The 25,438-nt window shown below is 42.5% G+C and overlaps 1 protein-coding gene across 1 annotated transcript in view; it reads left to right on the top strand.

Annotated features, from left to right (window-relative positions):
- The window catches only part of Abl2 (ABL proto-oncogene 2, non-receptor tyrosine kinase), a 98,298-nt gene that overhangs the window by 58,978 nt on the left and 13,882 nt on the right, over positions 1-25,438 (top strand). The window contains exons 2-5 of the mRNA XM_059280894.1: positions 12,379-12,441; positions 14,005-14,175; positions 19,780-20,075; positions 24,650-24,922. Coding sequence (XP_059136877.1) covers positions 12,379-12,441; positions 14,005-14,175; positions 19,780-20,075; positions 24,650-24,922 — 803 coding nt within the window. The remainder of the gene's footprint in view (positions 1-12,378; positions 12,442-14,004; positions 14,176-19,779; positions 20,076-24,649; positions 24,923-25,438) is intronic.

The raw sequence follows: 25,438 nt of genomic DNA, 5'->3' as shown, positions 1-25,438 counted from the left end.
TGGTGGGGCAGAGGTTGACTAAAGGTGCCTTCATCACTTTTCCCTTACTTTGTGAGATGTACTCTCTGGTTAAACCTCGAGTTTCCTGATTTGGCTGGGCTGTTTGGCCCGCCAACCCCAGGTGTCCTCCTGTGTCTGCTTCCCTGGTGCAGGGATTACAGGCAGTGTGCCGCCATACCTTCCTTTTCTGTAGGTGTTGGGGACCCCACGTTAGGTCTTCGTGTGTGTGCACAAGCACTCGCCACTGTGCCATCTCTCTAGCCCTTGTGTTGTCCATTGATGGACAGAGAAATGGAGGAACAGTGATGCCAGCTTGATAAAGGTTACAGAGATGCTCGAAGTGGGAACACTTGGACTCAGAGCTAGGGACTGTAGCCACCAAGTACCACCACTCGTCTATGCTCACAGTGGCTGCCTTATAGGGAGGGCTGTTTACAGTTCATCTTCTTGTGCTTCATACTCTGCATGTGACAGGTACTCAGCAAAACAGAGCTGCTATTATATATATTCTTGGTAAACATAGCCAGCAATAATTCTGCAAGGCATGACTTTCAAGCACCACTTAAAAAACAGGATTACAATAATAGCTAAATCAGGGAATGCTTGTTTTAAATTTTTCCTACAGAATAAGAACTTTCTTATTTCTTACAAATTTTTCCTTAATTTGTATTAATGTATATTACATTGATTTTTATGAACCTTGCATTCCTGCTGTTGGATTTGGCTTGTTATAAATTTATTAAAGGTTTTTAAATTAGTAATCATAAGGAATATTGATTTGTACTTTTCTTTTTCTATGATGTCTTTGTTTTGCTTTACTCTTGCTTAAAATCCATTCTCTACCATCCCCTCATTCATGGGAAAGACATTATTATAGTTGCCCATTTCTAGCCTTAGATCAGAGGTCCATTTTGCTGTGTAAGTGTGCAAAGCCAAATATCAGTCTATTATGAGGGCTCTTAAAACGTTCTGGAATGCAGAGCTTTGGTCCCTTCCAGAGGAAGAGATTTTATGAAATATATATACTTCTTTCTGGTGCCTCATACTCTCAAATACCTTATCAACAATTGGATCTGAGGATACAGAACACATAGATACAAAGGATCAAATGTGTAGCTCTCCATCAGTTCTCCAAATATTTCAATTTGTCCTTATAAAAAAATTGTGTGTATAATGAGTGTGTTCTCTTCTGTGTGTGCAGGGTACATGTGTAGAAATGTTAGAGGACCACCTCAGTTTTCCTGGTAGTTGGGATTACAGGCCTTCACCACCATGCTCAGCTTGAAATAGTAGTAGCTTACCCACATTCCCACGTGTCTTGGTCTGGTTCTGAACTTGCCATTTTAGCATATAATTCATAATGCTAAGAAGAAATTGCACTGAATGAACATAAATTGTATGTGTATATGTATGAGGCCAGAGGTCAACTTTTTGTATTGTTCCTCAGGAGGTGTATACCTTGATTTAGGTTAGGCCGATGGCCAGCAAGTCCCAGGGACCCTCCAGTCCCCGCCCCGTAGGGCTGAGGTTACAAGTGACGCTGGTGTGGTGAGACCATCTAGGGTTGCAGGACCACTTCTTCTTAATGATTTAAAGGGTAAAAAGACAGGAAAAGCAAGGTCTGAGCACTCAGCACACACATCTCACACACACACACACATTATACACGTATACATATACAACCACGCCCCCTGCCCTCCCCCCACTACACACAAAGATATAGACTTCTCAGGTGGGAAGGGGAATTTTTATATGGGTGGGGTGAGTTCCCATTCTCTCTCAGAATTGGCTGGTTTGGGCTAGTGGGGAGTTACTGGATAAATGTAGACAAAAAAAGGGGAAGCTGGTTGATTCCCACCACAGGGGAGAGAGAGACTAGTCCATTAAGTTTTTGTTTTGGAAAGGGAAAATAATCAAAAGTTTGAATGAAAATTACATGAATCTACTTAGAACAGTGGTTCTCAACCTATGGTTCATAACCCCCACAGGGGTCAGATATCTGATATCCTGCATATCAGAGATTTACATTATGATTCATCACAGTAGTAAAATTACAGTTATGAAGTAGCAATGAAATAATTTTATGGTTGGTATCACCACAACATGAGGAACTGTATTAAAGTGTTGCAGCATTAGATAGGTTGAGAACCACTGACTAGACAGAGTCTCTTACCCATCTCTCTGCTTACCAGGGACTAGTTCCTCAAAGTAAAGTTTGATGTTGAAATGTGACAGATCCTTACCACAACTTTGTTCATATTTATGACTCATAAAGTAATTACCATTTGTTTTCCTGTGTTGTAAATAACTGTATACTCAGAGCCTAACTATCTGAATGTCAGGTCTGAAAACAGAGCAGAAGTCAGTGAATTTTTGTCTGTTTGTTTTTATAAGTAGTTGCAGTTTTTCAACCACCAACATAGTCTAATCTTAGGATGTAAACTCCACAAACAAGAAGTCTTGTGTAGCCATGAGCAGTCAGTGACTCTGTGTTCCTCTGCTGCAGCTCAAGGCTCCCATTAATCTGCCTTCTGTTTCTATGGATTGCCTGTTCTAAATGTTTCATCTAAACCAGTGTTTCTCAGCCTTCCTAATGCTGCGGTCCTTTAGCACAGTTTCTTATGGTGTGCTGACCCCAACACATAAAATTATTTTCGTTGCTACTTTATTACTGTAATTTTGCTACTGTTATGAATCTTAATGTAAATATCTGTGTTTTCTGATAGTTTTAGGCAACCCCATGAAAGAGTCGGTTGAGAGGGGTTGTGACCCACAGGTTGAGATCCACTAATCTAAATTGAAGTATATAATATGCATTAATTTTTGACTTTTTTCATTTGGTGTGATGCTTTCAGAGATCATCTGTTAGCATGTAGCAGTATTTTGTTCTTTATTGTATAATAATTTTATGTATGCTCACTGAGCTACATCTTCAGCTTGCCCCCTTTTAATTTTATATGTTTCTAATCTTTAACAAAATTACATGTATGAGTGTTCTTAGGGTTTCTATTGCTGTGAAGAGACCATGACCAAGGCAACTATTCTAAATGAATTTAATTTGGATTTTGCTTACTGTTTCAGAGGGTTAGTCCACTATCATCATGGTGGATAGTGTGGCAGCATGCAGGCAGGCATGATGCTAGAGCAGTAGCTTGGGAGCTTTATATCCTGGTCTATACGCAGAGAGAGGAGGCAGGGGAGAGAGACAGACAGACTGACATACTAGGCCTGGTGTGGGCTTTTGAAACTTCAAAGCCCCTCCTCCCCCACACACTTCCTTCAACAAGGCCACACCTCCTAATCCTTTCTCAGACAGTTCCACTTCCTATTTACTAAGCATTGGAATATATGATTCAGACCACCACAGTGTGTGAACCTGTGTGAGTTTGTGCATTTGAGTGCAGCGCTCTCAGGGACAAAAGAGGGCATTGGATGCTGTAGTTACAAGTGACCAACTTGGGCGCTGGAAACCAAACTTTATTTACCACTGAGCCATCTCTCCAGACTAGTTCTATCTAAATGTCTTCATTTAACAATTCTCCTGGAGCCAGTCTTTTGGCATTGGGTTCTTGTTGATGGTGTGTCTGTTTTACCATTATATCTGAAGATATTTTTTCTTTTTTAAAATTTTTATGTGCAAGGATGCTTTGCTTCCGTGTGTCTGTGCACCACTTGCATGCGGTGCCTGTGGAGTAGAAGAGAGCTTTGGAATCCCCTGGAACTGGAGTTATAGGTGGTTATTAGCCTCCGTGTGGGTCCTCTGAGAGAACAGCCAGCACTCTTAACCACTGAGCCTCTTTCTCTCCAGCCTCCAAAGAGTATTTTCAATGGATATAGAAATTTAGGTTAATGTTTGTTTGGTTTTGTGATGAACTTGGAGCCTTGCACATAATGGACAAGTACTCTATTAACTGAACCATGTCCATAGATTTTTGTTTGTTTTGTTTTTGTTTTTCATATTTAAGATTATATCATCTTGCTACTTTCTAGGCTTCATAGTTTCAAACTAGAAAAGAATCTTCAGTGATTTGAGTCAGCATTCTCCATTAAGTGTGAGTTTATTATCTAAGTGATTTCATCCATATCTATAGTATATGTGTATGTGTGTGTATGCATTCATGTGAGTGTAAGTCAGTGCACATGTGCTATTACTTAGGAGCCATATCCACTTTTCCTTTCTTTTTGAGAAAGGGTGTCTTATTGCCTGGAACTCGCTCAGTAGCCTAGGCTGGTCCAGGGATTCATTTACCTGTCTGCCTCCCTAGTGTTGGGATTATAAATGTGTGCCACCAGTCTAGCTCCTTTGAGTAGGTTCTGGGGATCAAACTCAGATCCTTATGCTTATGTAGCAAGTAATTGATCAACAGAGCCAGCTCTCCACCCATCTTGGCTTATTTTAAATTTTACATCTATTTATTTACTTGGGGGCTGTGGTGTAGTTGTGCAAATGTATGTGTACCCTGTTGTGCACATGGAGGTCAGAGGACAACTTGTGAGAGTTGGCGCTCTCTTGTTATATAGGATCCTGGGATTGAAGTCAGGTCATCAAACTTGGTAACAACAAGTGCTTTTACCAGCCGAGCTTTCTCACCACCACCCCCTCAAGTGCTGGTTTTAATTCCCTTGAGTGTTGGTGCCTTTACCCCAAGATCGTCTCTGAGCTTCAGATTTATGCATCAAGTGCATCTTTGTACCTTCTAAATTGAATTCCTTGGGAAACTTGCTTCTGAGTATTCATGGCAACTACCCACGCTCTCAAGCTCAAAGTCTTTGTTTCTCCTTCTGCTGTATGGAAGCAGTTCTGAGCCCCATGGCTTCCATCTGTGAACCACATCTTTAAGTACATCTGCTCTTCCTTTGTCTCCACGGCTGTCATTGTTCTCCAAGCCAACATGATCCTCCTCCTGACTCCCAACAGTTTCTCAGTTTTCTCTCTGAGTAATTACCCCTCTTCCCAAGCAGTGGTGATTATCTTAAAAATGGAAGTCAGACCATATGACTTCCCTTCTTAGGGCAGTTTACCGGATTTCCTTTTGTAATTGTAATAGAGTCTAAATCCTCAGATACTTACTCTGGCCACCTCAGGCGGCCTCAGCAGTGGCCACACTTTTCATCCTGGACACACCAGATTCTTCCCTTCCGGCTTCAGTGGTTTTGCCTCTGAGGATCTCCCTGCCCTAGTCAGGCATGCCTGCTAAGATTCCTTTATTCCTGGCTGAGGTTGTCACTTTCTTTTAAACATTACACTTCCTTGCTTCAAGGTGTTGCTAAAAATCACTTGTAAACAACGACAATGCTACTCTTTCAATTGTCTTTTGAAAAGTCCTTTTTAATAAAAATGTTATTCATACTGATAATGAATTTGATATTTTAGAATTAATAATTATTGTTAAGATTTCTTGGTTTTAATACATTAAGTGATAATTGTAACCCAGTAATCAAATGGTTTTTAGAGACGCAAGTTATTTGAATTTTTATTATGATAAAATGTAAATAACATAAAATTTGCCATAAACATTTTCACAGTGCAAATTCTGTAACATTAAACTTATTCACATTTTTGAGCATCTATATAAAAGAAAAATCAAGATATTTTATATCAATAGAATTATGAAATATTTGTCCTTTTGTGTCTGGCCCTTTTTTTTTTTCCTTTGGTTTTTTCGAGACAGGTTTCTCTGTGTAGCTTTGGAGACTTTCCTGGATCTCGCTCTGTAGACCAGGCTGGCCTCGAACTCACAGAGATCCGCCCGCCTCTGCCTCCCGGAGTGCTGGGATTAAAGGCGTGTACCACCCCCACCACCCCCACCACCCCCACCACCCCCCGGCGTGTCTGGATTCTTATGATGCTTTCAAAGCATATATCTGTTGTAACATACATCCAATTTTGTTCCTTTTTATGACTGAATAATAGTACTATATGTACATACCACATTTTGCTTATGCATTTATTTCTTCTACAGTGTAAGAACACACTATAAAATTCCGGATGGCTTAAGAAGATTTACTAATTGAATAGTAAATCATATGATAGACAGATTTTCCATATGAACATATGGATTATGGAGATACTCTCCCAGAAAAAATTTTAAATCCTCAGAAAGAGAAATTCCACCTGGTATTTGAAATTCTGAGTCATTATTTGAAGTAACCTGTAGATGGAACAGTCTTATTAAATAAGAAAAACAGAACCAAATGCAGAGTTAAAAGCCCAAGAGGTCAGAGCAGTAGCTAAGAGCTGAGACTTAAAACCGCCTTCTTACCCTTCCTGCCGCTGCCGTCCTTCCCCTCCGAAAGAGACCTACTTCCTTGTGTGTCTTTCTTTTTATTAACTTTCTGTTCTGCCTTCTTATTGGTTGTAAACCCAACCACATGATCTCCTCGTCACTGCCTGTCTATACAGACCTCCAGGTCTCTATGGTTGGTATTGACATTAAAGGCATGTGTCTCCATGCTGGCTGTATCCTTGAACACACAGAGATCTGCCTGTCATGTGATCGGGATTAAAGGCGTGCGCCACCACCTCCCAGCTTCTGCTATAGCTTGCTATTAGCTCTGACCCCCAGGCAACTTTATTTATTAACATACAAATAAAATCATATTTCAGTACAAATAAAACATCACCATAGTAGCCTTTAGTCATTTAATTTTTGCTTTCCCGTAGTATGGATACAGTAGCTTTGTAAAGGTTAGTTTCATTGAAAACACAGGTTTTAGTTTGTAAAGTGTTGTTGATAACATACACTGAAGTCAGTCTTTCTCCTGCAGTGTTAATTACAACTTGTATTTTTATGTTTTTTATGTAATGTGAGTACTTAGGTCCTACTTTTCTGTGATTTTACTCCATTACCTTTATTGACCTAAATAACTGGTATATAGTAGGTGCTTAATAATCAATGCAGTGGGCATTCCCAGCTGTACAGTTACAAGCACTGTTTTGTATTACTACTATTATTGGTGCTGTGGTTGAGGTTTTTTGAGACAGGATCTGTAGCACAGATCCACCTAGCCAAGCTTTGGTATTAGCTATGTGCTACCACGTTCTCTGAATTATTTTTGTAGTTATCTTAGTTATCCATTTACACTGCTTAGTTATCCATCCCTTACTTTACTAGTTTGTGTCTCATAGATCACTCTGCGTTTTAAGGTCTTAAATTTTATGGAACTTTCCTCTGTACTTAAAATTAGGCTTTTGCCTTTCCAAGTTCACAGTTTTCAGTGCTGTGAGCTGTGCTTTTTACCTGCATTAAGCCACACAGGCCGTTTGTTAGGAAAGGCAGTTGGTTAGCTGCTCTCTGCTTCTGCCTGTGCTTATGAGTCACACGGTAACTATTTCTTTGACTTTGTATTTGTGGTTTCTTGAACTAACTAGAGTGATGTACAGATGAGTCTTGTTAGGCGTTTCCTGTCTTTTCAAAGTGTGTTTGGTGTTGTACTGTAAACAGGTTTTCTCCAAGGAAATGCTGAACAGTCTCACCTCTTTACCTCTGGGACTGGAACTTCTGTACCTACTGATCTTGGCTGATTTTATCATTGAGTTGTTACTGTTGTGTGACTAAAATAGCCTGTGTATCATCCCCACCCCCACCCTGAGCTTTTGGAGTAGCTCCACCCTTACTCAGGTCTCCGCCCCTGTGGGTTGAACTTGTCCTTTGTTCTTTCTGGCCACTGAGTATAGGAGTAAATGTCCCACGTGTCTGGATTGCTGGCCAGAGTGGTATTTTAAGGCTCCTCTATTCAGAACAGTTTAGCTTAGTTGCTGCTCGGCCAAAGGCATGGTCCTGGGGCCCGTTCAGCTGCCTCCAGCCAGTTACTGTAGAGACCAGGACACCTTGCTGCTCTGCCCAGGTGGGGATGCCTCAGAGTTGCGTGTGGCCCACGTGGCAGGTATGTTCAGAGATGAGGGCTGGGATGGGGTGGAGGTAGATAACACAGTAATGAAATGTGGATTAATCTTCTCCTTTTACCTCCATTGTGGTCAGTGAAGGTTTATACGGTCTGCTTTTTCTGGTATTTTATACTACTATACTCTTCTGTTAGCTTGGTTGGTTGGTTTGGTTTTGGGGGGCAGGATCTCACAATGTAACCTTGGCTGGCCTGGAACTTGGAGAGATCTGCCTGCCTCTGCCAGCACTGGGAGGTAAGGCGTGTACCACCATGCTCAGCCTCACTTTGTTTGACATAGGGTCTCACTGTCTTACTGGCTGGCCTGGAACTTACTATGTAGACTAGGCTGGCCTCAAACTCACAGAGGTTAGCCTGCTTCTGCCTCCTGAGAGCTGAAAGTAACATTTAATAAATAATGGAAGAACATGAATAATCTATAAAATGATGATGTACATGTCTTGATTGAAAAACTTAAGCTGAATTGAAAACTACCAAATAATATATCCAACTAAAATAGTTTTTTAAAGAGGTATTAAAAATTATTACTAGCTTCTTAGACAATATATAATCAAAGTAGAACAATGTTAAGTAGTATAAATAATTACTACCTGACAAATTTATAATGAAAATGATAAAAAAAAAACCCTGGCTGAATAAATATTGAAACTGTTTTATAAGCTAAATATTAAATATCCACATTTCCTCTGAATTTGAATTTGTATTTCAGTTTTATTATTCTGGATTTTAAGTATGTTGCTGGGGTGTGTGTGTGTGTGTTCTACAAGTAGAAAAGATAAAGGTTACTTCTTTTTGGTTGTCAATATTTCTGCTCCCTAGTCTTTTATGCAAGTAAGTAAAGTTTGGGGCCCTTTACTGCTTTGTTTCCACGGTTTACCTCTATAGCAGTGGGTTAACTGAAGGAATTAGTTATCGTGCTGTCTAAGTTAACCAACCTGCATTGTTCAGAAGTTAGACATTCTAGCCCACACACTGACATTGAAGTGGGCGCAGTACCTCTGACTCATGGGGCTTGCCTGTCTTAACTGGTGGCAGATGCGGCGGTGTACTGGACCTGATGGCCGAGGCTCCAGGTCCTCCACCCACAGGCTTTGGTTCCCTTTGCTTTTGCTTTGTTCTTTAGTTTTCTCTCTTCTTATTTCTTTAAATCATCGCTCCCCAGCCTTCCAGCTAAGATCATTCCTTAACTCTGTGCTTAACCCTGGCCTTAGACAGAATTAGGACGTTTTTGTTGGAAGATATTTTCTTTTTGTTTGGTGCTAGTGGGTAGGCCAGTGTTTTCTGGGGATATCCTGTGCAGGCAGATTGGACAGGAACTCGTTCTGCAAGAACAAAAGAGTGAGTGGGAAGAAAGAAGGAAGGAAGGAAGGAAGGAAACTTTGTAAAAGCTGGAGACGGGAGGGCCTGCTCGGAACGGAAAGACTGTCTGTCTCCTTGGCTTGGGTTCTTCGAGGTGTTTTTCCTTAGACACTGCCTTTACCTTGTGCTTGTTACTTCATTTAAAGGCTATGCACCATGGGTTGACTTTTATTAAATTTATTAAAATTATTAAAAAGCTTTTCATGTGTTGATTATATTTAGCCCCCTCCTCCAATTCTTCCCATAGCTTTAAAATGTACAGAAAATTGTTCTGTGAACTCCATTCTTTCTTTCTTTTTTCTTTTTTTTTCTTTTTTTTTTCTTTTGCCAAGTAATACAGTTTTGAAGATAATAACTTGCCTTTACTAGCCTGCTTTTGGGCCTAGAGTTCCTCCCCAGAATAGAGGAAACATGTCTCGGTATTTCCTTATGTATTGACAGTCAACAGTGCAAAACTTTTGTTCATCATATTTAAAGGGCATCCAGTGTAAAGTGAGCTCTGCTGTGTTCTGAGGGGTTGCCGCTCCCTCCAGTAGTAAGTGCCTGCTGTGAGTTGGCAGGCTACGTGACTGTCCTTCAACAAGCCTTTGGTTGTGTGGGTTGCTTCGTTTGCAGACACAGTCTTGCTATGTTGTGCAAACTTATCTGATGTGGGTCTGAAGATCCTTCTGGCTCAGCCTCTGGAATACTGGGGCTGAAGCCGTGTGCCACATGCCTGATTTAAAAAAAATATATATCTTTTTTATTTTTTTTAAGCCTCTTATATATGAGCACTTTTGGGTCAGGGGAGAAGGGCTATTGTTGTTCATTATTCAAGAAAAATTCCTGTCCTCATAAAACATTGCACCCGGAAGAGTTATCCTAAGTATCCTAAGTGGGTAAATTGTGTGATATGTTTTGTAGAACAAACTGGGGGTGACTAAATCAGGAAAGGAAACATGGGAGATGTTAGAGTGTTGTTAGGAGTGATGCACTTCAAAATAGGATCATCAGAAAATGTTATCCCCAGAGAGTTCCAGTTGAGTGAAATGTAACTGAGACGGAAGAAAGGCCAGTTCGGGGGTGGGGGGAGGGGGGTGGGGGAGTGGTTGGTGGGGGAGGCAGGGGTGTATACCTGCCATGTTTGAGCAGTAGTAGGGAGGGTAGTGGTCAGCATTGAAGGAAGACTAGGGGAGAAATGTACTAGGGCTAGAGAAAGGGCTCAGTGGTTAAGAGCACTCCCTAAGCTAGCCAAGGACTGGGGTTCAAATCCCAGCTGTGTATGATGGTGCATATCTTTAATCCTAGGCAATGGGGAAAAAGAGGGAGGTGGACCTCTGTGAGTTCAAGACCAGCCACATAGTGATACCTTGTCTTAAAAAGGAAGATGAATTGGGCAAATTAAACTGTGAGGGACCTGAAAGGCCCTTTAAGGATTTGCTTTTTACTCTAAAATTGGGACCAGTGAAGAATTTTAAACATAGAGTAACAATCTGACTTTTTTTTTTAAAGCTTTGAAAGGAACATGTATAGACATAGAGAAATCAGTAGCCTAATGAAAGAGTGTTGGTAGAAGTGGAAAGGGTGGGTGAGAAATGGATAGATTTTGGATGTTTTAAATTGTTTACATTAATTTAGGTGTGTACACACACACACACACACACACACACACACACACGTACATATTCACATGTGAGAGTCAGAGGACGGTTTTTGACAGTAGATTCTCTTCTTCCTCTGTGTGGTTTCCGAGCATGGAACCAGGGTTGGCAAGCTTGGTGGCAGGCAGCATTAGCACTCAGGCATCTCCCTGGACTCCTAGGTGTTCTGTGAGAGTAAGAACAGAGATATGAACGATCAGAGTTGGTGGCCAGAGCACCTGAAGAGAGAGTTACCATTGAGTGAGGCGGGGAATTCTGGCAGGAGACACAGATTGGAAGCGGGTGTGGGTTGGAGAGCAGCTTTACTTGGTAAATTCCAGTGGTGTCATGGGTGATTTCTGGCCTTCGTGTTGGGAAACCCTGCACGATACCAGTTTGTTTGCTCAGTTTGGCTTTGTGGATCTTAACGTTGAAGATGCTGGGTTTTCCAAAGGTAAACGTGCTATTTGCTAATTTTGTCTTCCATCGTGTTTACATTGGTTTTAGCATCTTCTGAACAGTACAGAAAATCAAGTTCTAAATATTACTTAATGGGTAGCTTTGTTTGGTTGGTTTGGTTTTTTGTTTGTTTGCTTGTTTTTGCATCGGGGTCTCACTGTGTATGCACTATAGCTCTGAATAGCCTGGAACCTTGAACTCAAGAGATCTGCCTGCTTCTGCCTCCCCAGTGCTGAGATTAAAGGTGTGCCCACCACACACATCTGGTTAGTATACTTTAGATTAAGATACATTTCATTGTTTCCCGTCTCTTACATTTTTGTGTAAGTTGGGTGTCATACAACTAACAGCTATTGAGTACAGATTATGGAACCTTTGGGGGGCAATGTGATTGTTATCCATAAGAAGTACATTGTGAGATTGGGAAAGAAATCTAGAGAGGAGGGGTTGGTGCTGTAAATGTGGTTTTTCGGGGAGACTGCAGATTCAGAAGGGATCTGGGTGTTGTAAAGTGAGGAGTCAGCCAGTCAAGAGAAAAGCAGGAAATGGGGCTGGGGAGATAGCTCTTCCAGTAAAGTACTTGTCTTCAAGCGTGGGGGGCTGACTTTGATTCCCAGAACCCATGTTTTTAAAAGCTGAGCATGGTGGCACACTTGTAATCCCAGTACTGGGGAGCCAGCCTGACTAATCTCCTTGATTTTAAAAAGAAGGTGGGTGGCTCCTGAGGAATAACAGAGAGGTTGTCCTCTAGCCTCCACGTGAACAGATGTGTACCTACTGTGCACACGCATACAAAGAAATAGTGAGAAAGGCCACTACAGGTATAGTGAGTGCATGAAGAAAGGCCCAGATGTGGAAGGCAGTGAGTGCCCTTAAGGCTTACAGTGTCAGGTGTGGTGTGGGGAGAGGTAAAGCAGAGAATTTGGTCCACTTTGCTCATGAAAGAGCTTAAAAGCCAGGAATGAGGAGACTCCAGTTTGATGATGAACGCTTTAAAGGCCTGAAGAGTGATATGGTCCACTTTTGTCTTAAATAGATCACTTTGCCAGCTGTGTGGAGGATGGATTTGAGGGAGAGAAGACTGGAGGCAGTAGTCCAGGTGAGATCTGTTGGGATCTGAATCAAGGGATTGAAGGAGAGATGGAGAAGAGGGGATGACTTGAAACAACACGAAACCACAGATGCAAAGCTTTCCCCCTTCAGAATGGCTGAACCAATTTTGAATTTAAAAAAAAAAAAAACCTAGGAAAAAGACAAAGAGAAAAATGTCACAGGACATAGATAGATCATTTGCAGACAGACACTTAACACAGTCCCTTGGATCAAGAAAAATTGCTATTGGAAGAGCAGTGGTTTTGAGGTGTTCCCCCCCCCCCCTTGTTTGTTTTGTACAACCAAACTAGGGTATGAGAATCAGGTAATTTTTAACAAATGTGGTATAGGAATAGATTCAGAAACTATAAGGCCTTGAGAAGAAACAGGTCTTACAAGGCCTTAGCTGGTGTACATAATTGAAACTCAAAAGTACATTGGTGGTATTTTCTAGAACCTTGAGTAAATTACTCATAGTTTACAAAAATCTACTGCCCAGGAAAAGAGATTTTAGTTTTAAAAAAATTAAAGCAATGAACAATTGTAAGCTATTATAACATAAAAAAGATGTTTTAGATGTTAATAGTATTTTGTATTAAATTAAATTGTGTTTCTTTTTTTTTCTTTCTTTCTTTCTTTACTGTTTTTGAGATAAGGTAAGTCTCACTCTGTAGTCTAGGCTGGCCTCACATGCCTCCTGAGTGTTGGGTTACAGGTGTGAGCTGCCATGCCTGACTCAAATGTGGTTTGTTTAGCAGAGAACTTGCGCATTTATCTTGCTAGAAGCATTGTGTTTGTATTTGTTATGTGTAAATAGAAACTTACTTTCCCTACAGTTTCTTCTATGTGAAGGCATAAAGGAAGCACCTAGCTTAGAAGGGTTTGTTAATTTTACCATTCATATTTCTGGTCATTATCACAATAGCTGGGTGTGAGGGACACTCCTGTAATACTAGCACTTGTGTGTGTGTGGCGTGGGTGGGGGGCTGGGTAATAGATGGCAGAAGGATCAGGAGTTCAAGGTCACCCTCCACTGCATAGCAAGTTTGAGACTGAGGTCAGTATGGGCCATTTAGGGCCCTAACTCAACCCCACCTCTAAAAAGTTGCAAGTCATTAATTACCACAGCAAAGTATCACACATACTTTATAAAGCTCGCAAGCACTTGTTGGCAAGTTTTCTCATTTCTAGAGAGCTGTACCTTTGCTCTTCATTCAGGCCTGATTTAGGGGACTGCATGGAAATCAGAACTAAATGCTCATGCTGTGGTCTTTCCTCTGATGCTGTGGTACAGTTTCAGCAAGTTGGTTGCTGCCCTTAAACCCAGGAAATACAGCACCTTTGCTTGCTCTTTCTTGTGTGTTGTTTTTTGAGATAGAGTCTCGCGTAGCTCAGGCTGGCTTAAACTCACTGTCCAGTGGAGGAGACCTGGAGCTGACAACCCCGGGCTTATTCTTGGTGCTTGTGAACACTTCTCAGTGTGAGCCAGCAGCTCACATGCTGCCCCCGCACTGAGCTGAACTCTTAGCGTCTCACTCACTGGCCTTCTTTCCCTTCTTGTGTCTTTCAGAAGTTTTGCACCGCCCCTATGGCTGTGATGCTGAATCTCAGGCACTGAATGAAGCTATCAGGTGGAGCTCCAAGGAGAACTTGCTGGGAGCCACTGAGAGTGACCCTAATCTCTTTGTCGCACTTTATGACTTTGTGGCAAGTGGTGATAACACGCTCAGTATCACTAAAGGTGAGACTTCTCTCCATTCTGCTTCACAGTTTTCTCTGATGGCCGGCCGAGAAATGAAGAACCTGTGCGGCCTTCTGCCACTGCCACTGACAGATGATTGTGCCCAGGCACTTCCGCTTCCTTCTCTCTTTCACCTGTTTCTGGACGGCCGTCTCACAGTCAGCTCTATTGTCAGGATTGATTCAGAATAGAATATGCTACAGCACCTCAAGAAAGAGTCCATGTTGGTAGAACTTGTACTCTAAAACCCGCCGGCTTCCCTCTGTTCACACTGAACTGGGATTGAGACCAGCTGCAGCGCAGATCCCCCACTGGCCCTCAGGTCCTCTGTGTGGGCTGAACAGTCCACAGTGAGATCAGGAACTTAGACCCATCTCACTGAAGGGCACTTCTGTTTAGGTTAGCAACATTTTCAGTTTTTGGAGCAAGACTTTCTGTAGAGAGAAAATCATCCAGTGCTTACATCGGATGCATGGTTCTTATTTCTGTAGAGAGAAAGTCGTCCAGTGCTTACATGGGGTGCATGGTTCTTATTTCTGTAGAGAGAAAGTCATCCAGTGCTTACATGGGGTGCATAGTTCTTATTTCTGTAGAGAGAAAGTCGTCCAGTGCTTACATCAGATTCATGGTTCTTATTTCTGTAGAGAGAAAGTCGTCCAGTGCTTACATCAGGTGCATGGTTCTTATTTCTGTAGAGAGAAAGTCATCCAGTGCTTACATGGGGTGCATGGTTCTTATTTCTGTAGAGAGAAAGTCGTCCAGTGCTTACATGGGGTGCATGGTTCTTATTTCTGTAGAGAGAAAGTCGTCCAGTGCTTACATCAGATGCATGGTTCTTATTTCTGTAGAGAGAAAGTCGTCCAGTGCTTACATCAGGTGCATGGTTCTTATTTCTGTAGAGAGAAAGTCGTCCAGTGCTTACATCAGATGCATGGTTCTTATTTCTGTAGAGAGAAAGTCGTCCAGTGCTTACATCAGATGCATGGTTCTTATTTTGTTGTTGTCCAGCTCAGTTGCACTGGCCTAGACAACCAGTTCTTTCTATGGGCTGGTGAAAGAACAGTTAGGAAGGATCTGTCTCTCCTACTCTAATATCTTTAGAGAGTAAATGAGATTGTTTTCAGAGGCCAGTTCTTATGAAAAGGAAACACTAAGAACAAGATGAGATAAAATCACCAATCATTTTTTGAACACCAATGAAAATAGTGAACTTTTATGAGAAAGAATAAGTAGTGGGGACATTATCGTTTGTTTTGCACATGAATTGAGTTAGGCTAGTCCGCCTGTACTGGTTTGGTTTTTTTTTTCCTTTTTCTTTTTTGGGTGAGGGGAATAGGGGAGCTGTAAAGCCTCCCACTATGAGGAAAATTTATCTCAAAATAATATTTAAATGAAATTATAACAAGTGATTATTTCTCAGACAGGTATCTTTGATTTATAAGGTTCAGAATGAAGCAGTTAGTGGAAATGATGATACTAAGTCAGGCCAGGAGGCCTCCCCTGACCGTGAGGAAAAATTTCCATATAAGATTTTTATAAATATTTGTTAACTTTGGAACCCCATGCAAGCTAGGCAAGTGCTCTACTGAAGAGCTACAACCCCAGACTCAGCATATCACTTTTTTTTTTTTTTTTTTTTTTTTTTTTTTTTTTGGTTTTTCAAGAAAGGGTTTCTTTGTGTAGCTTTGCGCCTTTTGAACTCACTTGGTAGCCCAGGCTGGCCTTGAACTCACAGAGATCCGCCTGGCTCTGCCTCCTGAGTGCTGGGATTAAAGACGTGCGCCACCACCGCCCGGCAACATATCACTTTTTAAGTGCTATCAAATTCACTAAAGCAGAATTCCTTAAAAGTGAGTTTCTTAAATTGTTGTACATGGATTTAATCTATGTGTATGGGCCTTTTGCCTGACTTCATGCATGTGTACCACATGTGTGCTTGGTGCCCCATGAAGGTCACGAGAATGGTTGTATCTCATGGAAATGGAGTTACAGGTGGTTGTGGGATAACATGCGGTGCTGGGAATCTAGCCCATGTCCCTGGAAGAGCAGCTAGTGTTTTTAAGTGCTGAGCCAGCTCTCCACCCCAAACTGAGTTTCTCAGACTGGAGTATAGGCATGTTCAGACAGTGTACATGCACATGCACATAGGAGGTATAGGGAAGTGAAATGCAGGCTCTCCTCTGGTCAGCGTGAGATAGGTATGCATGTGAAGGTTAGGGTTATTCTTACATAAAGTTTGAGGCTAAAACAAAGGACTTCAAGCCATGTTCTGTTGTGTGGTAGTCCTTTATATGGTAGTGTTCTCTGTGTACTTGTTTGCAAAGCAGTGATTAAGAACATGATTGGCTAGGTACAATTTTCTCTTGAGTATTTTCCAAGATGGTTCATTCACCAAGGAAACATTGATAAAGTCTTATTAATTTCTCAGTTACTAGTTATAACAACCATTAGTATGCTGCTCAAGGACTGGGATTCCCTTTATCTCATGATTGACAATGGTTTTTCTTTAAAAACCATGAAATTTTTATATCGGTTTTTTATTAATAAAAAGATGTCAAACTGGGTGGCAGTGGTTGCACACACCTTTAATCCCAGCACTTGGGAGGCAGAGCCAGACAGATCTCTGTGAGTTTGAGGCCAGCCTGGGCTACAGAGTGAGTTCCAGGACAGGCACCAAAACTACACAGAGAAACACTGTCTCGAAAAGCAAAAAACAAAACAAAACAAAAGTGAAAGAGAGATGTCATGCTGAAGCCTCATTGTTGAGTTGTTATTAATGAGGCAGGGTCTCCTGTAACCCAAGCTTGATCTTTATACAAATCTGGGTAGCCTTGAACACCTAACCCTCCTCTCTTTACATTCCAAGTGTTGGAATTAGAGGTGTTTGACATCATGTCTGCCTTTCTATAGTTTTAAGGAAAAAGAACTATCCTTTAAAAAGAAAATGACACTTACTATAGTTTTTCTTTTGAAAGTGATGGTTGGCTTGAATTAAATAAAGAAACATTTTGGGGCTCAGTGGTTTACGAGCACTTGCTGCTTCTGCAGAGGGTCCTGGTTCGAATCCTGGCACCCAGTGATAACTCATAAAATCTGATACACTCTTCTAGCTTCTTCAGGCACCATACACATACATGGTATACATACATACATGCTGGCAAAACATTTATACACATTAAATAATTAATGTGTTTTGAAAAAAAAGTTTGATGTTGACTATGTGGCTTTTGCTTGAAATTCCAGCATTTTGAGATACTAAAGCAAAAACATGTTGGCCAGGTGGGCTACAGAGTGAGACTGTCTTTAAATGAAAGTTTTAGAGAAAGCAGTATTGTGTACCTGTAAGCAGGAGGCTTGAGCCCAGGGGACTGATGTTCTATCCCTGGATGACAGAGTGAGACCTCCCCCATAGCAAAAATAAAAAAGTTCTTTCCAAGATTCCTGTCCTGACCTGTCAGTGTGTGCTTCCCTGTGCATTCCCATGGCTCTCCTCCTGTCTGTCCTGACCTGTCAGTGTGTGCTTCCCTGTGCATTCCCATGGTTCTCCTCCTGTCTGTCCTGACCTGTCAGTGTGTGCTTCCCTGTGCATTCCCATGGTTCTCCTCCTGTCTGTCCTGACCTGTCAGTGTGTGCTTCCCTGTGCATTCCCATGGCTCTCCTCCTGTCTGTCCAGACCTGTCAGTGTGTGCTTCCCTGTGCATTCCCATGGCTCTCCTTCTGTCTGTCCTGACCTGTCAGTGTGTGCTTCCTTGTGCATTCCCATGGCTCTCCTCCTGTCTGTCCTGACCTGTCAGTGTGTGCTTCCCTGTGCATTCCACAGTGTCTGCTTCCCTGTGCATTTCCATAGTAATCAAGACTTCCAGAGTAGAAAAGGGGAGGGGGGAAAAAGGCAAAGCCTGAGGATTTTTTGGCTTTATCCTGGTTATGATAGCCTATATTAAGCAGTTTTGTATAAGTGTTTAAGGAAGCAGCAGTGTAGATACACACACACACACACACACACACACACACACACACACACACAGAGTTTTCCTAGCAAGTTCCTTTCTTTTGTTCCCATAGTTAGCTACTGTGCATCTGCGCATTTGTGGATTGCCACCACTATACCAGACACTCTGTATACAGTGTATAATGTGTGCATGTATGAGTTTCTTCACAGACCCCTGAGTGCTTTCTCCCACATCCAGGTGTCTTCTCAGGTGAAATGGTAGGGTGAATAGAAAGCCATGTTATGGTAAACATAGTGTAGGCCACGGGAGAAAGGTAGATGGCTACTACGATAAGTCTGAATTTTCCCTCAGCAGCCTGGGCCTGCTGTCTTCTGGGCCCTGTCTGTAGGTTGATTGCCGCCTTTCTGCTCTCTGGCACTGAGGTAGCAGGTGTGAACTCTATAGAAAACCTTGTGTCTCTTGGAAATGAGAGTCCTTAGATGAACATTTATGTTATCTTTGCTATCTGTTACTTTGTTTTGACAGAGAAGCTTCTAGTCTGTGCTGCAAGTGTGGGCAAAGTGTTTATTGCCGCCTGAAGCAGATGTTTCCAGTTTAATAGTGACATCAAGAGAGTGAAGCTGATACAAAGATTCACCAAGTGATTTAGCTTTGGGGTTCCAACTTCACAGTTATTTTCTGTTTGCACAGACTAATTTTAGAGAAAAGGGAAGAGTGATTCATGCTTTCTGGGAAACGGGAAGAACTGGGAAAACGGAACTTTGAACCCTTGAGTCCTGGAAACACTTGTGCTGTGAGAGTCCTCCCCACCCCTCCCGTCCTCTACACAGCTGTCGTGCTGACACCCCGGTTGGGTCGGAGTCTTGCGGGGGTGTTGGGGCAGGAGGTGTGTGCTTACATTGACTGCTCTGTTGCAGTTTCACTGTCTTCTGAAAATTGCAGTAACTTTGTATCTCACACATCTCATTCCTAAGCTTTTGTTCTCCTTAACACTGGATCATATGTATGTGTGTATAGCATCTCTCTTTTAAGTGAAAGCAAATTTTATTTTTCTTTTGAAGAGTAAGTAGTATCTAGGTGTTAGTACAGTTCGGGAGACTGAAGAATGGTCATGAGTCCAAGTCTCGCCAGCCTAGGCTAAGAAGGGGTGGGCAGGTGGGCTTGGTAGATGGTTCATGATTAAGAGCGCTTACTGCTTGCTCCTTCAGAGGATCAGAGTTCAGTTCTCAGTATCCATATTGGATAACTCACGGTTGCCTGTTACTCCAGTCCTAGGGGATCCAACACTCCTTTCTGGACAATCACACGTGCATACTCACACACACACACACACACACACACACACACACACACCAGCACTGTCATTTTCTAGCTATTTGAGTAAACTTTCTTTCTATACTAACTTAGCATAATATATGGATATATAGTCTCTACAAGACATTTGTAGTGGCATATAACCTTTAAAAACCTGTACCATCAGAAACCATTTCTTGTTAGGCTCTTGTGGTTTAAGCTACAAAGCAGAGACTAATCAGGACATTGGTACACAAGCACCACAGTCCTTGGTTCATTTTTTTAGTGAAGTTGAAGTTTGACATTCCACTTAAAGAATCTTAACATTTTCTCTTTCATTCTGTGATGACTTCATGGCTAGGTGAAAAACTACGAGTCCTTGGTTACAACCAGAATGGCGAGTGGAGTGAAGTTCGCTCCAAGAATGGACAGGGTTGGGTGCCAAGCAACTACATCACTCCAGTGAACAGCCTGGAGAAACATTCCTGGTACCATGGACCTGTGTCCCGCAGCGCAGCAGAGTATCTCCTCAGCAGCCTTATCAATGGCAGTTTCCTGGTTCGAGAGAGTGAGAGCAGCCCTGGGCAGCTGTCCATCTCCCTGAGGTATGAGGGACGTGTGTATCACTACAGGATCAATACCACCACAGACAGCAAGGTAAGACCTGTCAGCAACCACCTGTACATGTGGAGATGTATTGAACAGGGTTAAAGTAGAAAATCATTTTTATGTCTGATGTAAAGTATTGCCTAATTGTGTGAGTTTGGGCTGTTCATGTTAGAGCTTCCTTCTTTCAAAACTACTCGGTAATAAGGTTAAAATTGTAGATAATTAATAGTTTAAGGGTAAGCTATATTTGAAGGTGAGGAATGAAGTGATGTATACATGTTAGCTGTTTTAATCAATAGCACAAACCCACACCAAGTACATAAAAACAGAAGTTACAGATCAGCTGTAAGCTGTGGTGAGTAAGCCATTAAAAAGTTCATAGAGTAAGGATTCAAGAGTTTGGAGACTGGTGTTTCTCATTAGTATATGGTGATATAAATAAATCACCCAGCCACTTAGAAACTTGAATGTTGGGAAGCTCAGTCTCAGTAGAGTGAATGTGTTAGACCAGAACTTTTGAGGGCTAGAGAGAGGGCTTAGTGTGAAGAGTCCTGGCTACTCTTGCAGGGGCCCTAGGTTCAATTACAGCACCCCAGTTCTGAGAGATCCACTGCCCTCCTCTGGCCTCCATGGGCACCAGGTATACATGTGGTGCACAAACATGTGGGAAAACACTCATACACATAAATAAAGTAATTAGATTTGAAAACAAGAATGGAAGGTAAATTATCAGGCCCGCACTTAGGTCAGTTGTTCTAGTGAAAGGTTGGTTTAGGTTGAGAGCCCCCTTTTCTCTCACTGTAGGAAACACACAGGAAGCTGGGAATAAAGGCGTGAGCCACAGCCACCTGGCTACTTTTGAATTTTTTAATCACGTATAATGTGCTGTGTGTCCGAGTGTTGGTGAGTTTGTGCATGTGGATGCAGTGCCCACACAGACCAGAAGAGGACTTCAGACTCCCCTGGAACTGGAGTTGTGTGCTTCCTGGCATGGGTGCGGGAGACCAAACTCCAGTCCTCTCCAAGAGCAGTATGCACTTTTAACCACTAAGCCATCACTTCCGTCTCCTCCTTGTCTGTTATTAAACCCCATTTTGTAGGATTCTAAAGATTAAATGAAGCAATTTTTGTAAAGTTTAAAGCTAATACAGCATAGGAAATACATTACTAGTTTTCTTTCTCTTTTTGTACCATTATAAAAGCATAGTGTGCTGTGGGATGTTCTGTATGGCAAATGTGTTGCTCATTAGTCAATAAATAAAACACTGATTGGCCATTGGCTAGGCAGGAAGTGTAGGCGGGACAAGGAGGAGAATAAAGCTGGGAAGTGGAAGGCTGAGTCAGAGAGACACTGCCAGCCGCCATGATGACAAACAGCATGTGAAGATGCCGGTAAGCCACGAGCCATGTGGCAAGGTATAGATTTATAGAAATGGATTAATTTAAGCTGTAAGAACAGTTAGCAAGAAGCCTGCCATGGCCATACAGTTTGTAACCAATATAAGTCTCTGTGTTTACTTGGTCGGGTCTGAGTGGCTGTGGGACTGGCAGGTGACAGAGATTTGTCCTGACTGTGGGCCAGGCAGGAAAACTCTAGCTACAATAGTGTATTGTCTATGGCCTGGTGTAGCTAGAGTTTTCCTGCCTGGCCCACAGTCAGGACAAATCTCTCTCACCTGCCAGTCCCACAGCTGCTCAGACCCAACCAAGTAAACACACAGAGACTTATATTGCTTACAAACTGTATGGCCGTGGCAGGCTTCTTGTTATCTAGTTCTTCTATCTTAAATCAACCCATTTCTATTAATCTATAAGTTGCCACATGGCTCGTGGCTTACCTTGTATCTTAATGTCTTCTCATGGGGGCGGCTGGCAGCGTCTCTCTGTCTCTCTCTCTCTCTGTCTCTCTCTGTCTCTCTCTCTCTCTCTCTCTCTCTCTCTCTCTCTCTGCCTTCCAGTTCCCAGAATTCTCTTCTCTGCTTGTCCCACCTATACTTCCTGCCTGGCTACTGGCCAATCAGTGTTTTATTTATAAACTAATCAGAGCAACACACTTAACATACAGAACATCCCACAGCAGGTAATGTAACAAGACCCAACAGTTATTAGTTGTTCGCTTTTGTTTGTCTCTTGACAAATACCAGAGAGAAACAGTTAACAAATATTTATATTAACTCACGATTTCAGAGAGTTCAGTCTGTTTCTAGTGGCTGTTTCTAATTCTTTCAGGCTGTGGTCAGGTAGAACATCATGGTGGGGTCATGTGGTGGAGCAGAACTGCTCACCTCATAGCCACCAGAAAGGGAGCAGAGAGAAGCGGCGTACTGATTGGACCCATCAGCTGAAGAACAGCCAGCCCTTCAGCATAAGTCTTTTGGGGGACACTGTGCATCTACTCCCTGACACAAACACAGCAGAAATGATCACGCCGATATGCCAGACTTAGGCAAGAACATTGATTCACAGCCACAGTATTTATGGAAGTCCCAAGCAGTGTAATTTATTAATAAATGATCATATATTGTTAACATAGACTCTCCTACAGAAACAGAAATGAACATGATGTTCTATATACAAGTCCATAGGAAGCTGTGGCCTACTGGCTACCTATATCACCATGTCTATTTGTTTCTGTAGTATCTGAAGCTACTTTCTATTTCTAAGTAGACCTGAGTAGTTGCTACAGAGACTATGTAGCCCCAAGCCTAAGATACCTGGTTTCTATCCCTTTACAGTGAATTTTTCTGGCCTCTCTTATGGATGAGTTTCATACACGTAAAGTTGATTGACAGAGTAATATTTGCCAGAGAATTGTGGAGAGGAGTGTGTGAGTGATCACTAATAGCTATGGGTTTTCTGTGGGGAATGATGAAAGTACTTCGATGGACTTGGATAGTGGTGGTTGATTGCGAGCCTTGTAAATGTACCAAAGGCTATGGAATTGTATACTGTAAAATACTGAATTTTATAGCATGTGAGTAACAGTTTAATAAAGGGAACTGACAGAAAGCAGACACTGGGTAACATTGTATGGTGTCCTTTACATGCAGGTCAGACAGAGCTAGTTCCACATGCTGGGAAGTGTACATCGTGGAAACCTTTGCAGGGGTTAACAGCTAGCTAGCAAGGAGTCTGGGTGCTAACTTTTTGTTTGTTTTAAACAATGGCTTGTTATTTATCTAAACAGTAGCCTGGGCATGATGGCACATCCCCTAATCCCAGCACTCATGAAGCAGAAGCAAGAAAATCACAAGTTGGAGACCAGACTGGGTTATATAGAGGGACTCTGTGTAAATTAATCAGTCAGTTAATTAGAAACAAACAAATCATACTCTTTTAGAAGATAAAGCCAGCCTGGCGTTGGTGGCACATGCCTCCCAGCACTTAGGAGGCAGAGGCAGGCCTAATCTACAGAGCGAGTTCCAGGACAGCCAAGGCTGTTACACGGAGAAACCCTGTCTGGAAAAACCAAAAAAGAAAAAAGATAAAGCTAAAGACTATCTTATTTTACACTTCTTACTAATTATCACAAATTAACAAGCATCTTGTTAATAACTCTGAAATCCAATTCTCTCTCTCTCTCTCTCTCTCTCTCTCTCTCTCTCTCTCTCTTCGGTTTTTCGAGACAGGGTTTCTCTGTGTAGCTTTGTGCCTTTCCTGGAACTCACTCTGTAGCCCAGGCTGGCCTCAAACTCACAAAGATCCACCTGCCTCTGCCTCCCAAGTGCTGGGATTAAAGGCGTGCACCACTACTGCCCAGCTTATATCTCTTTTTTTAATGGCCTAGACATTTGAAAAGGATGTTGTAAAAATAAATAAAAATTATAATTATGTGATGATTAAGTAAAAATTATACCCATATAACCTCCCAATATCTAAATTAGTGGCTGTCAGTTTATGTTCCCCATGGAGGCTAAGTCCTACTTTATTAGCTTAGGAGGCAGATCCTGATTGTCTATTTCAATCACATCTCTCAGGTTTGGGTTGTACAGTCTCTTTTTTTTGTGGCAGTTTCTTGCTCTAGCATAGGCTGACTTGAAACTCCTGGGGTTCCTCCTCCGGAGTCTTCTGAGTGCTGAATTACACATTCTGTAGTCTTGCTGCTTAGAAATAGTCTGAGGACTAGCCTGCCTGATGTCTCTGCAGCCGTGTTGGACATTCTCCTTCAAGGCTAGTTTAGAAAGAATAGGAAGGATGCTTACAATGAGACTGAGCCGTCTCCCTTGCCCTGAGCGTTGACATTTACTTTGCCTTAATTGCGATAACCTTCTGGAGCGCTAGTAGCACTCGCATACACCACCTGTAATCCCTGTGCCTTGCAGGTGGGGGCAGAAGCATCAGGAATTCAAGGCCAGCCAGGCCTACATAATGGAGACCCTGTCTCAAAACAACAACAACAAAACAAACAAACAGAAAACTAGGCCAGGCACAGTGGTGCACACCTTTAATTTGAGCATTCTGGAGGCAGAGGCAGGTGGATCTCTGTGAGTTCAAGGACATAGTTGAGACCCTGTCTCAAAAACAAACCAATGTCCCATCTTCATGTCTCTTGGGCAGTGAAGTGCATGGTTTGAAAAGGACTCCTTGCCGTCCGGTGTCGCTGAGTCCGCTTCTCTCCCCAGGTGTACGTGACCGCCGAGAGCCGCTTCAGCACGCTGGCAGAGCTTGTTCACCACCACTCGACGGTCGCCGACGGGCTGGTGACCACACTCCACTACCCAGCACCCAAGTGTAACAAGCCGACCGTCTACGGTGTGTCCCCTATCCATGACAAATGGGAAATGGAACGGACAGATATTACCATGAAGCACAAACTTGGGGGCGGTCAGTACGGAGAGGTTTATGTTGGCGTCTGGAAGAAGTACAGCCTTACAGTTGCAGTGAAAACACTGAAGGTGGGTTGCTGAGAGTTAAGTTTCCAGGCCTTTTTGTGGAAGATGAGTGTGCCCTTCTCCAGCTTTGGAACACTTTCCACCCACTGGTGCCAAACCCTTCAGCAAATGGCAGTGATTAACCCTAGTGCCGTTGCCGACAGCGCAGGGCAGATTATTCACTGCAGTACAACCCACGTGCGGGAAAGGCTTGTCTCTGGAGGCTGGTGATAGAGAGCACAGTGGGAATTTAGAAGCAAATTAGAAGTTCTACTGAGAACAAGCCCTGCTGAGCAGAGTTCTCCGTGCGGGCTGCGAATCATGGGCTCCCTATTTTGGTCTCGATCCTCCTGCCTTTTGTTTCTCCCTTCTGCCTCCTTGCAATTAGAGACACCCTTTTTAGTTAGAGTAAGAATGACAGGGTGTCACTAAGTAGTCCAGGTTGGCCTTCCAGTCACAATCCTCCTGCCTTAGCCTCCCAAGTGCTACCATGCACTACCATGCCCTGCTCGATCACTTCTTGTTTGTGAACTCATGAAA

The sequence above is a fragment of the Peromyscus eremicus genome, chromosome 15 (assembly GCF_949786415.1).
Source record: "Peromyscus eremicus chromosome 15, PerEre_H2_v1, whole genome shotgun sequence".
In the NCBI taxonomy this organism is placed as follows: domain Eukaryota; kingdom Metazoa; phylum Chordata; class Mammalia; order Rodentia; family Cricetidae; genus Peromyscus; species Peromyscus eremicus.
Note: the sequence above shows the minus strand (reverse complement) of the source record. Positions and strands in the feature narration are given on the sequence as shown.